Source organism: Charadrius vociferus, unplaced genomic scaffold, assembly GCF_000708025.1.
Source record: "Charadrius vociferus isolate BGI_N301 unplaced genomic scaffold, ASM70802v2 scaffold67, whole genome shotgun sequence".
NCBI classification, from domain to species: Eukaryota; Metazoa; Chordata; class Aves; order Charadriiformes; family Charadriidae; genus Charadrius; species Charadrius vociferus.
In genome coordinates, this window is record NW_009649485.1 from 3,740,882 (window position 1) to 3,755,090 (window position 14,209).

Sequence of the window (14,209 nt, forward strand, 5' to 3'; positions counted from 1 at the left end):
CATACTGAGCACTGGGATGTTAAAACACCTTACCTCGGGCGACTTTTTCCCCCCCTTTGTAATCCATATAAGGAAAGAGAATTCAAGGAAGAAAAGCTAAAAGCTTTGTTACATTCATGTAAACACTAAATGATTGTCAGGTGGTGACATAAGTGTTTTTTGCAACTGGGTAATAAGAGCCTCGTGTGATATAAGGCCTGAAGATAGTAACAAGGGAGAGGATTTAAGGCGGCTCAGAAATTGCTAGTGAAGGTGTTAGAAGACGACTCTGAAAATTTCTAACCAGTTCAACAGGAATATAGCTGGGGGCTGCACCGACCTGGGCAACGCTGCTGATTTGCTCTGAATGGCAGGGCAGGCTGGCTGAAGATGGCGACGGAAAGGGACAGAAGAATTGCAAATTGCAATTAAGTCATTCCTGCAAGAACTAACAGTTTCAGCAGAGATCTAAGGGGAAAGAAAAAACCAAACAAAAAAACCAAACCAAACCAACCAACCAACCAACCAACAAAAACCCAACAAACCAAAACCCAACCAACGGGTGGGCAATTCCTGCAGATCTGCAGTCAAAATGAGACCAAGATCTGGGAGCAACTGAGAGCAGCACTGCCGTTTCTCACTCCCTTGGTGGGCTTCTCGGTCTAAGCTCTCCTTCCCAAAGGACGTTTCGCTTCCTCACGCAACGTAATGGTTTGAGACCACAGCCCGGGTACTTCATCTCACAAAGCAGCTCTTTCTATTCATATGCCGTCTTTAAAAACGGGGCGCTTGAGACTTCTTTACAAACTGTGTACAAAAATGATTTCACCATACACTGATATACACATACGTCAAACTTAGTCCTGGACTAACTCTAATCTATATAACAAAAAAAATGAAGCCAGGATCCCGTACAGTCATTAATCCTCTTTACATATCACAGGCTCACTATCCTGTTTGCTGAGGGAACAGAGTCCGTAATCTACTCACCCAGGACACAGAAGGATTTTGTTCTGAGGAACAAAGTATTTTTAACTTGCCGAAATCGCACCCCTATGTGATCATCACTGTAGTAGAGACTACATCCGCACCGGGAATTTTCTCTCAAAATACATTTGCTAAAACGCAGCAGCAGTTTTGCACTTTTTTGAAAGGGTGGAAGAATGGTTCTGTGTGGATCAGTAATGAGAGCAGTAATTGCTACCGGGCTGACAATAATTTATGCAGAAATACTCAATTGCTCCTAATGGCCTGTCAGATGGTAAAAGGGAATGCAAAGTAGATCATAAAAACAACTCTAGCATAGCTTCGGAGAACAAAATTCTTGAAACTTTCACTCTTGCTAAGAAATATGAAAATACAGGAGCTGAAGCGGCTTCTGGAGAAGCAATAAAGGAAAACTACACTCTTATCTAGTAATTCCTGTAGATCAGATTTTGTGATTGCAGCAGAAAATGAAATCATGTTTTCCAAGATTCACCCATACGTTAAATGAAGAATTGCAGTAGAACAAAAACTTCATGTACTACCAACAATAGATTACTACTTCCCTCCAGTTAAGATTGGTCAAGAAATGTCACTACTGATACTTCAAAACTGCAGAAATGTCAACTGTTTCCATTAGTGCAAACTGAATGCAAGTTAGGAGATAATAAGCTACTTAATTTTCTCAAGGTAATAGCAAACTGTGTTATACATGTTTGGAAATGCAATTATGCTACAGCCAAAGGACTTAAAACTTGGTGATGTATCAACATTTATAGCTTAAAATGAAAAATAATAGCCAATCTGGAAATACACATAGAAAATGAACTTTTGAGCTCATAACTGCTTAATAGAGCAAAACGCACTAACGTATACATCCATTAGACTATACCCTTAGACAAGGTTCCTGAAGCAATTGCTACACTCTAATATTTTTTGGATGTGTGGATTTTATTATGCATTCCTCCTTCAAAAGCCTCAGGAGAAATATTTTTGCACTTAAACTGCAGAAACCACTTAAATGCTTATTCTGATACAGCTTCAAAAATTAAAGTAGGTTTCAAGTGTCCAAAAAGAAAGAGTTATATAAATTCTAAAAAAAAATAAAAATAATTAATTTCAACTCATTATATTAACTCATAAGGTCATTAGTAGATAAAAGTTTAGGATATGTGAAAGGCAGATATAAACATATTAGATATAAAGGCAGTGTACACATACGCTTGATTAAAAAAATACACAAGGTGGTGTTTCCCTGACACTAAAGTGTCTAAATGTGTCTTACTCTCACGTTACTATCCCTTATTCCTACAAAGAAAGGCTGTCACTTTTAGATGGTCACAATTCTCCAAGTTAGACCTAAGCCATAAGCAAATGAAATATTGCAAGACAGTACTGTGTCAATCAAATATGCTGAAAGAAAACAGTTGGCCAGTTTTAAACTTTCTGTAAAATTTTACTTCCATTATCCCTTTCTTATTTGAGCTTTCACGTAAAGTTAGTATTTTTTTAAAAAAATGCTGAATCTCAAAATGTCCTGCATGAGAGAAATTCCACTCCAATAAAGACTGAAGGCTACATCAAATCACAGCCTTGCTCTCCACTGGCTTTTTCAGATGCTCTTCCACCCTCCTTCGGCGGCTGCTAATGAACTTGCCCTACATCACTGTCATCTCTTATTCAGGTCTCTTTGTATATTTGACAATAATAGAAAATAAGAGATATCCAGCCCTCATTGTAGACTCCAGCCTGTTCAAACCCTTCTCTCATATCTCCCAAGACACACTCTTTTATGGCTTCAGCTCCAGCTCCCTGGTCAGACTTCTCATTCAAGTTGCTCCTGAAGATAGACCGAGGTCTTTCTGAGCAAAGGGGGAAAAATAACCCCAACATTTGGCTAACGCTGATGTTTCTGCCACTGACAAAGTGATTTCTGTGGAAACATCCACTTTCACGTAGCTCTGTCTCCAACAGAAAGGCTCATGCTCTGTTCGCCGTCCCATCCTAGTCACACGTCTCAGAGACACTGAAAAAGCCTGAGATGATCACGGCACTTTTAGCCATGACCAAAGAACGCGCACAGTTACCCTGTGCAACGGGAGACCAACTCGCAGTACAAACTTCACTGCAGTAACAAACACAGAGTGTCACTACGCACGCCGTGAGCCTGCGCCAAAATTGGCTGTTCTCGATCACCTCCCCTTGCCATCCCACCTACCGACAGCCTCTCGCACCTCCTGATCATAAAGGCTTTGGCTTTTTTCCTTTTTTTTTTTTCTTCGAGTCTTTTACACTGCAACAGTATTGAGTTTGTTTACAATTGGGTTTAGACTCTGAAAGGGCCGTGTGGAGGACAGTAAGTTGATGAGTTCAGACAATTAGCAGTGATGACTGGGCAAATCAGTGTCAGAAGAACAGTCTTGCTGACTCATTTTCAAAAACACATTTCAAAAGCATTTCATCTTGAAAAAAAAAAAAAATTAGAATGCAAAAGAGGAGGCTGTCTTCTATACTATAAAGCAACCATGCACCAAGAATGAGCATCCTGTTACACAAAGGAGACTTTTTGTTGAGCTGTAGGCAAACTTGACTGTCACAAACTTCATATTTCGCATTGTCATCAACCAGCAAAATCAAATACCAACAACTTCTAGGGACAGGAAAAAAAAAAAGTTAAGAATGCATCACCTAGAAAGAGCAATTCTTTCCAGCGAAGCTGACCATTAGCTAGTGAGCCCATGGGCCAAGCTCCAGCGGCTGAGAGCGCGCACCACAGCCCCTCCACACCACTTCCACAAAGCGATCATGGGGAGATGTGAGCACCGGGGACTGGCACTGCCTCTCACCTGCTCCCCACAACGGCATCACCCAGGGGGCTGGACAGCACAGCTACTAACTTCATCCGGAAGCCACCTGAGAAACTTTTAAAGTAAGCTGTGGAGGAGTTGGGCAAGTTCAAGAGTAGACAGCGAGCAAGAAATGCCAGCTCCCCTTCCTAACGCTGCGCTGTATTTTCAGAAGAAAATATATTATTTTTCAAGAAGAAATACAGAACTTGCAAATAAATGTACATTTCACAGAATTTCTATTCTGGGAAGAGTCAGAAAAGGAAACTACAGGTTTTCACGCTTCCCAAAGGAGCATTTCTTGCTTAGTCACTGGGTCAGGATTCCCTGTTGCATCCCATAGGCAGTATTACCCTCTCGCCTCCAGAAAACCAGATCAGGCATAATGCAGACTGCTGCGAGAATGTTACAGATCATATGATACTTTTTCCATATTCTCTGTTACAACAGCAAGGCACAGCTGGACCAATCTACAGCAATGTATAATGAATCTGAGATTCAGAGGGGCAAGCAGACACCGCACAGGACAGAAAGCACGGGAGCTTTTTTGCCCTCTCAAAGCACTGCAGTCTTCTCCCATAGCCCCATGTTTGGTCTGAATCCAGGTTCACGCTCAATTCAAGAAATAGTTTGAATTGTTCAATAAATTGGCTTAAGTGTAGGCAAAACAGCACAATTTGTTTCTTCACAAAAAGTTAATTTGACTGTTACTCATCATTAGTCTACATACAATTTTATTTTATAATTGGTTACCAAGGGTTATGGCAAAACCATCAAACCAATTTCAAGTAACACTACTTCACCAATGGCAAAATCAAGCTTAATATGTCAGTTTTTCAGTGTCTATGACTCTTTAAAAAGGACATCTACCAATAAACTATTGGTATCCTTGGCAGCCAGTTATAACATACTAATTTAAAAATGAAAGAGAATCTCCCACATTTATACAGCTGCTCAAAGAAAGATTTCAAAAAAACAAAGGACCTTTACAACGTGTTCAAAAAGTTGGATTAAAAGATATTCACTAACTTGATTTATTCTCCCTGTATAAAACATGGCAAAACCTTCCAGGAAAACAATTCTAAAAATATTGGGAAAACAGTGACCATTGAATAAAATACCGTGCTGTGGGAAAACACAAATGCTTTTTCACAGGCTGCGCTGCTGAGCTTTTCAAGATTATCTCAGAATTTCAGATGTCTCATACCTTCCCATGGGAAAAGAAAGATTTTAAATGCAGTATCAAAATAATAAGAATAATAATTAAAAAAAAAAACCAACACCATCGTCTGATGACACATCTCCCCTCTTCCTAAAACCCGTAACAATCTTATTTTCAAAATTCTTTTCCCACCAAATAAATTAAGAAATAAGAGGGTAGTCTGCACATTTCTGCCTAAGGAAAAAACCTGCAGAACTAAATCCTAATTCATAAAGAATCGTTCATGGTTTACAACATCCCCAAGGTATTCTACCATGTCCAGTTATTTGAGGTAATAATAATAAATAACATTTTCTACAGCTAAAAACCAAATGACTCCTTGATCTTTTTATGCCTAAATCAGACACCTGCTGAATCAGTAGTCACGTGTTCAAAATTCAGTGAGAAAGCCACAAAAGATTCCTGATTATATATAAAGGATTAAAGGATCATAAATATGCTACAAGAGTTCGGCATAGCTACGTGCTTATTCTGCTTGTGAATGGAAAAGGAAGAAGGAAGGGTCTTCAAGGAAAGTAGCCAAAGGAAACTGAAGCAAATGTAAAAAGCATTTCAAGGCTATATTTAGAGAAAGACATTCTTCAGACATTTGCCAAGCGACTCACGTCATTTCACACAGCGTGTTTTATCCAGCTTTATAAGTCTATGAGAGAGCGGGGGGCAAGGGGGGGGTGCAGAGGGGCAGGCAGGGTGTTAGAACTTTCTACAGCTATCACAGAAGAATTCTGCAGTATATAGCTTATAAGTAACATGACTTCACCTCTAATACTCCTTTTTGAGCCAGGCACGCTAGCCTTCGGTATATCACTAAAAATACTAAAATGAGTGAATTTCACTGAGGTCAAGTCTTTAGCCGGTATAAACTAGCTGACGCCTGGTCCCTGTTCCTGTAGGGAGGACACAGCGGTTATATAAGCAATTACATATTTGTCCTCTGTAATGCGGTAAACAGCAACCTAAGGTGAATAAACACACACCATACACAAGCTCAAAGGTGAAAACAAAACCATAAATACTCCAGTTTTATAAGAATATTATGATTTTTCTTTAACTTGTTTAGCACATGTCGTGAGGTTCAGCTATTTGCATAAAGAAATGTCAAGCGCACAAAAAATATGTCAGTACCAGATGTAACGGTAACAGGAACAAACCACGTGGAAATTTCCTGTTAGTGACCTTCTGGAGGGTGGGGATGGAATCCATTTAAGATATAGGGCTGGTTTTACTTAAACTTATACAAACGACTTCTATAAAAAGTTTTTACCTTCATTCCCTTCTCCAGGTGGCTGATAAAACGAAAGGCCCAAAGATATGATGGCTGCAATTTCCAAGATTATAAGAGTCACATCCTGCAACGCTTCCCAGACTAGCTGTAAGAATGTTTTTGGCTTCTTTGGAGGTATAAAATTTTTTCCAAAAATAAGCTTTCTCTTTTCTAGGTCTGCAGCAGTGCCAGCTAATCCTGTAAATAAAGTAAAAGAAATAAATAAATTACAATTGCAGTGAAATAGAAAATGCCCACTTATATCTGCATTCCTATAAATTACTTCTCCAAGAACAACCACAAGCTGTACCATCTACGGCATATCAACAAATAAGTAGATTTTCCACTTAAATTTTGCTTTTGCAAGATGATTCGTCCTTATGTTCTGAGCAGAATCCTTATAGACTCTATTTAGTACTAATCCCTGCCAGTTTTAATCATAAAAGAGTCTTCGAACTAGTAAGTTTACTTTAATAAGACCTATGTATATAGATACATACATACACGTATGCAATGACTTCTGAAAACAGATCACAAAGCACAAATAAATTATATTTGGGGTGGAATAGCTGTTGGCGGCTTTTGGTAACAGCAGCAGAAGCAGCATACATATCTTTGTTCTGACCTCAGGTCGACGACCTCAAAGTATGAATCATTAAAGCATGTCTTGTTCTACTTCAAAGCAACCTCTCTTGCTGCGCACGTACTGCCACACCACCGCTGGAACGAACTGCACCCATTTTTTGTTACGTGAAAAAGGACGGCCCCAGTGACACGTTATATACACAAAGAAAGTAAAAAGGAAATTATATGGTTCCTTAAATCAATATAAAAACGCAGGTATTTTGCATGATACTTCAACTTAAGAACATTTCAATGTAAGGATACAGTGTAAGAACGTGTGGTTGCGCTGAACAACCCACTTAGGTGTTTTTTTCCTATTTTTTGATTACATTAATGTATGCACGTCTAGCGCCTTTTCGAGCTGAAAAGAAAAGACAAAAAAAAAGACTTGCAAGTGTTAAGGAAGAATAACTGTGCCCATATACTGCTCTCGGCAGCACAGAGAACTGCAATAAGTGGTTACATGTATCTGCCAAATAATATTTGATATCAGTTGGAACGTTTACAAAACTGTAGGTTTTGAATGTGATCAGCACCGTAAAGTTATTCATGCTTATTCGCCCTGACATGACACAACGGAAATACTCCAATGGAGAGTCGCCCCCGGAGGGATACGGCGGTGCCTGCGAGAGGAACGGGTCGCCCCCACGCGGTAAGGGTTCCTCTGCTTCCGCTGGTGAGGGTACCTCCTCGCCTCCCCCACAGCCTGTCAGCACCTCTGGGGGAATTCAGGAATGGGGAGCCCTATTAATGGCATCTTTTCAAGACGCCAAGCAAAGCAAATCCCGATCCTCCTGTGCTAATGGTACCCAGCTCCATGTCCCGTCCATTCAGGACTGGTGCAACTGCCAGTAGGTCCCCTCCTGGGTGACAGCACCAGGCCCAAGCGTAACTTCCTCGAGACCAAAGCGATGCTTTTCTGAACACATCAATCCCGCCACAGCACAGGCAAAGACGTTGACTCACCTTTCACTTAAGGTATATAATTACAGCTGTTGTGTAGCTTCTGGCTCTTGGTTAACTCATCAAACTTTCATTTCACCTTCAGCTTCTAAGAAACACTATCCTTCTCTCCCAGATAAAGGCCTGCTGTAGTTATTATTACCTCACTTCATTTAATTTTCCGTACCTAGTGCTCAGCGACACTGTAACAGACAGGTTCCAGCTATTATGGAGGGTGTCTACGCTACTCTCCATGGTTCAAACAATAACATGTCAAACCTCTCCGCTCTGCCGTGAGCTCCCAGTCAGCTTCCAACGTAGGGTAAATGCTTTTCCCTATGAAATATGAATTGCAGGCCATTGCACGAGCCCTGTCCGGAGCTGCCCTTTTGTGAACCAATGCAGATGACAGAAGTCAGGACACCACACGTGAGCCATCAGGGGAGTCGCTCACCACTGACGGGACCTGACATAGGGACAGCCTTTAGCAGAGACCAAACACACGCAGTTTGGTCAGCTTTCAGTGCTCAAAAGCACATTGGAAAGGACGAGATGTCTGAAAAATGCCTGTTTTCCAAGAGAGAACATATGTGCACAGTGGTGGGCCAGCTCCAGCAGGTAAGTAGATGACTGGGTACTCAACAGCGTGAAAGGGATGGCTGAGGTAGCACAGGAAATAGCCGCAGTGTTTTGCAAGAATCCTAATTACATTTACCTAGACATGATGAATTCACGACTTTGAAATTACACTATATACTTTCCCATCAGGATGCCATAAAAAGTATACATATCCTCTCCTATGTTACTGATGATAATGCACATCGAAATACACATACACGCTGAGAAGGCTCCGAAGCAGAAGACAGACACCGCGACTCGAGGAGCTGCTTTTTCTTTAAGACAAAAATGGTTTATTTAGAGACCATAAGGTTGAGGACTAGACTGCATTTAAAGCATCTGTGGTCACCATCATCTTCCAGACTATAGTCTAAGTAGTCTACATTGGAATTTAGACATACATTTTATTTAATTGTACTCTTTCATTTTTTGTAATAAATATTATCTTCGTTAAGACCCATAAATAGACAAGGGTAAATCATGTGTGTGGTTATTATTATTTTTTTTTCTATAAGCCTATTTTTTGGTGAAATTACTCACCAAGTCAGTCTCACCTGAAAAAAACAGCATATTCATCTTATAATTATGAAATTTATTTTCTTTTAAAACATTTAGAAATGCTGGAAAATGAAATTAAATATTCAGTTCAAATCAAAAGGTTTCCCTTCTCCTGAGAGGCGGTCATCACTCAAAAAAACCCCATTCAGCAAAATTTAGGTTTTCGGGGTTTTTTCTCCCACTGAATGCCAGAAACTAACAAACTCCTACATTTAGGCAGAGGGAAAGAAAGGAAAGGAGAGAATGAAGAACTCTACAGACCAACTGATGAAATCACATCATAACAGTCCTAAGCATTACTGTAGAGATAGGGTCAGAAAGGGACAATCAAACACACCGAGAAGGCAAAGTCATACAAAGCCATATAGCTAAGGCAAGTGCCAGTGAGAATCCGAGCCACCCTAAGATGTTTATTTTGCAAAAGCTTCCAGAAATCCTCCACACTAGTGCCAGCAGAAGGTATAAGGGGGGCACTCCTTCCCTTTTTCAAATAATCTGCTTTATTCAGAAACATGATTTTAAATAGCCCTAAAGGTGTTTTGAGCAAGCCTAGCTGCGTTGCCAGAAGAGGATTAGAGGTCACTGGCACTTTCCGTGGCGCTGGCAGATCCGCGGGATGCTGCTTCCCAGCTACTGCGCGCCGACAGGCACTACAGATGGTAAAAACGTCAATTAGCACAGCGAGATCTGGAAGTGGACATCTGTCCTCACCAGTACTTTTAACCGGGAGACGGCTTTCCTGCTGCTAGATTTTTTTACCTTTTTTTCTTCATATTACACATGCTGACTTCATTACTGTTTCTGAATATTATTATTTTTTTTATTTCTTCCTTGTCCCTTAAGTATCGAGTCCTGTACAAATCATGGAAGAGTATTGCAAATGAAAGCAATTTGAAATATCATTTCTACATGAAGATATAAAACCATCTAAAAAAAAAAAAAAAAGAATGGAAATACCAGTTCAATATGACTTCAGACTTCATATGTTACTGGCAAAAGCGGCAGCCTTCCGTCTTATAATCTGTACGACAATAAGCACAGACTGGCTTGTTTTATGTTCACGTGTCCACACAAGCGTGAATATTTTAATTTCTTTTTTAGTGCTTTTCTATGTCAAAGCCGTACAATACTTCTTTGCTTAACCCAAGTGTTTTGCAATTATTATGCAGATTTTGGTTAAATTTACATACAAATAGTATACACAGGTTTAGGAAATATTGTGAAAATTTATTACTGATACCTCCCAGCACTTGAACAATTTCTTAAGGTTCCCCTTTCCAAAAATTTTTCCCCAAAATTTGTTTGAAATCTGTGGGAGAACAAACACGATTGCATAGAAAACATTTTCTACAATGTTGTGCAGTATATTAAACACATTTCTGATTTCAACTGGCATGGCTTTATACAGAAATTGTTTTAATTGTTGCTTTTTAGAGGGAAAAAGATTTAAAAACTGAAGAAATGTCACTTAATGAATTTTCTCTGTTCCTTATCTATACCTGTCAATTACTGCATGCTGAATAGAAAACCATCATTTCAATTAATGCTTCCTGGAAAATTGTATTTCTCTGACAGTCATCTCCACTGCAACCAAATGGAGCATGGCAAACAGAATGACTTTGATGCTGCAAAAATAGCAAAAGCACATTGCTATTAAAGCAACAATTAAAAAACCCCATAAAACTTAAGAGAATGTTTCACATCTCCTTGAATGGTAAGATGAAGAACAGAGAATTTACATTTGCACTAATTGTGCAAATAAACCACTTGTTACCTACTTTCTTCTGACATTTTTGGATGCATCCAGAAATGGAGAAAAAAATTCAAATAGCAAAAACTGTAAACAATGTAATTTAAAATCACAGCGTATCTAACTTCAAAGGTGAAAAAATGCTCAGCCAGGGAAATACAGGCTTCACAGTGATGCTGAACTGCTACTGAAGTTAACACACAGAGATAAACGAACTATTTTGGTTAGCGAACCCTAATGACAATTAGATATGACATGAATGAATTCTTCCTATGGAACGCAGACGTGTATTTTATCTCACGAGTTCCTATCACCCTAGTCTCAAACTCTCTTCTCAAATGACGAGCCTTCCTAGTGCCACATTACCTAGGTCTGCACAGAAACTAAAAAGGAAAACACCACAAAGTATCACCTCAACAATTATTTCATTTTCTTTGCCTTGTTTCACCAATTCCATTTATTTCACATTTAACTGCGAAATAGTCCCTGCCATTACTCCTGCTCCGTAACGCTTTAGTATAACTTGCTTTTATAGCTCTCTCACAGACTCTCATGATGTACATTGGAAATATCAGCCCAGTTACTGCTGTTGTAACATCGAAAATTCAAACCCACAATCTCATTCAACATTTTTAGTGGGATTTTACTCTCTGGCTTTGGAAGCAAATTTCTGTGTGCTATTTTGCTTTTCTGTCTTGAAAAAGCTAGAAGTGAAATCAGGTCTTTTTTTCTTCCACTTCAATCTAAGAAGTATTATCTAATGACTGAAAGAGCTGAAAAAGTCAAATTTTCAGTTGAAATAAACAGCTAGTAACGAACAGATTTAGTTTCCGGGATGTGCCTTCGGAAACCGTCCCTACCTACGAAACTGGGGAAGGCAAGGAGACATGCTCAGTAAACTCTGATTACTGTTACGGTTTTGAACAAACGCTAAGGAACGTCTTTTTTGTCCCTTCCATATAATGATGTCATCAAGCACACTATGATGCAATCCAACATCACTCTTCATTAGCTCATGAAGTCCTCATGAGATTTGTTTAAAAGGCATCTAGGTAAAACAAACACCTGCTTTGCTACCAGGTATGCCACAAAAATCTACGTTGCACTAAACTACCTGTTTTGCTGACACGAGAGGATTTTTTCCAAACTAAAACATACCCCAAAGATGTGAAACACACAGTGAAAATATTCACCCTAGAACGGATGCCTCTGGGACATCCCACTTTTATCATGTGTGTCGCCTGAAACAGTTTTTGATGCAGTACGTTGAAATTCTGTTTAAGTCATATTAAAATAAAATCAGGTGAGAGAATCCAGTCCATCAGTAGGAGAGTATTTAATGAGAGCACTTCCTACTTTCAGCAAGCTGAATCTGAATTTCGCTAGTGAGCGAACCTCACCAAATAATAATTTCCTTCTAATCTCAGAACAACAAAGCTGTCTGTGAAGTGCAATGAATCTCATTACCTGTTTTCATTAATATCACTTCCTCACATTTGTTTACATAAATGTTAAGAAATTTGTCCTAAAATTAAAAGCCTTTGGAATTGCAAATCATCTCGCACGTCTCCTGTGAGCTTCCCACTGCTGGTGCTGCTATTGCTCCGAGCCCCGGTGGCAGCGGTGCCACGAGCCCCTTGCAGGATTCAGAACCTGCTCGGGCGCAATGCTTTCCAGCCACACCGCAACAGACGGAACAGAGGGGCGCAGAAGCGGCAGAACCAGGAAATTAATTAACTCGCCTTCCATTTCCTCATCAATCATCCTCCCTCTCCTCATCTAACAGCAACCACTGGCCCAGTCACCACGTCTCACTCTCGAGATGTGCCGCCCCGCGGCGCGGGGACCACCCTCAGCAGGGGAAAGCAGCGCGCTGACTGCAAGAGCCCCCGTGGGAACCTTCCCCGTCGCAGGCTGCCGTCACAGCCATCGCTCTCTGAAGCCACACAAAGTACACAGGTACATCTCTAAATCCATGACTTTTTAAAAAATAAAGTAACTGAAGAGCTTAACATTCTATCTTATAGACTGATGCATTTAATGTAAATGTTAGGAACTGATACATAACAACTTGCATTTCTACACCGAGTTTCTATCTCTCATTTTCTTTCTAGCTATAGAAACGCACCAGCAACTTTATCTCCATTTTATGAGGCAGTAAAAGGCTGAGGTTCTTGCCCCAGACAGTTTGGTGGCAGTTCAGGGGAGTAAATTCACATCTCCTGGGATTCTTGATTTACGCTCAGCTGCAAGACACCACGCGGGATTTATTACTGCCAAGAAGCACTGAATGCTCCACAATGTGTTTCATGCATTTCCCCATCTAGCCATTTTGGGTTTATTTCTTCTATCTTCTTCTAATTTCTTTTTAAAGTAAAATTGCTCTGAAAAGAGGCTATTAACCCAGGAACAAATAATTTACATAAAATGACTAATAACAGGAGAACCAAAAATGGTTCCTGATAGTGACTGTAACGTAGCCCAAAAAAAAGCCACTCATGTGAAAGACATGCTACAATTTCATAATAATCTCACGACTGGACTTATGCACAGTCCATAAGGATGAGCAAATATCAAGGCAACAGACGAGACATCAAATATTAAAGGCAAGATATGTATCATAACAGAAGACTAATATTTTTCTTGCCTAAACAGACAACAAAAAGCTTTCTGCAAAGGCTGGTAACAAAGCATTCAACCAGAGCTGACACTCCCGTATGAAGAACGAGGAATTCGGATTTTGTTTTTACAAACGTACTGCTGTCAATGGGAGTACAGCTGTTGAGAGGGAAGATGATCCCATCAGAAATCATTTATTCAGTTCCTGCTCCACTCCATAATCTTTACACCATTTACATACATCTCATCTCGTGTACCACCGGCTCCTGGAGATGTTTTTATTTTGTTTTGTCTTGATCCAAGTACAATGAAGTCATTACAGATTCAGGGCAGCAATACTAATAAATAGTAATAATCTAGTATGAATACCCACCGTCCAGCTCCCTCCCACTACCAACCAGATGATAAAGAAGTCATTAAAAATTCTTTGTTACATTACATAGAAGCAACAGTGCAGTAACAGATCTTCACCTGGCACTAAGAGAGTTATGGAAGGCCTTTACTGCAGCACAGCCAGCCAACCCCGAGCCAGTGGGACACCCCACAGATGCTGGGGACTTTGAGCTTGTTCAGCATCACATACCCTCAGCAGTTTACTGGCACTGGGGCTTTTGGGAAGAGACGGAGAGGGAATGGGGGAAAATGGTTTCTTTCCTCCAACCCCCTTTCCACGTAGCCAAAGCTTTGAGATAGTTTTTTCAAAAGTCTTTTCTTGGTTATTTAAACAAAGCTGGGATGTCACTGCCGCTGAAGGCAATATTACGACTTAGAGTAGATAGTACAAATGCCTTTTGCACAGGTTT

The 14,209-nt window shown here is 40.0% G+C and overlaps 1 protein-coding gene across 1 annotated transcript in view; it reads right to left on the bottom strand.

The window, feature by feature from the left end:
• Positions 1-8,222, bottom strand: part of ATP2B2 (ATPase, Ca++ transporting, plasma membrane 2) — a 130,411-nt gene extending 122,189 nt beyond the window's left edge. Inside the window, exons 1-2 of the mRNA XM_009889960.1 lie at positions 8,141-8,222; positions 6,296-6,493 (exon numbers count right to left, since the gene is read on the bottom strand). Coding sequence (XP_009888262.1) covers positions 6,296-6,493; positions 8,141-8,222 — 280 coding nt within the window. The remainder of the gene's footprint in view (positions 1-6,295; positions 6,494-8,140) is intronic.
• Between the last annotated feature and the right edge of the window lie 5,987 nt (positions 8,223-14,209).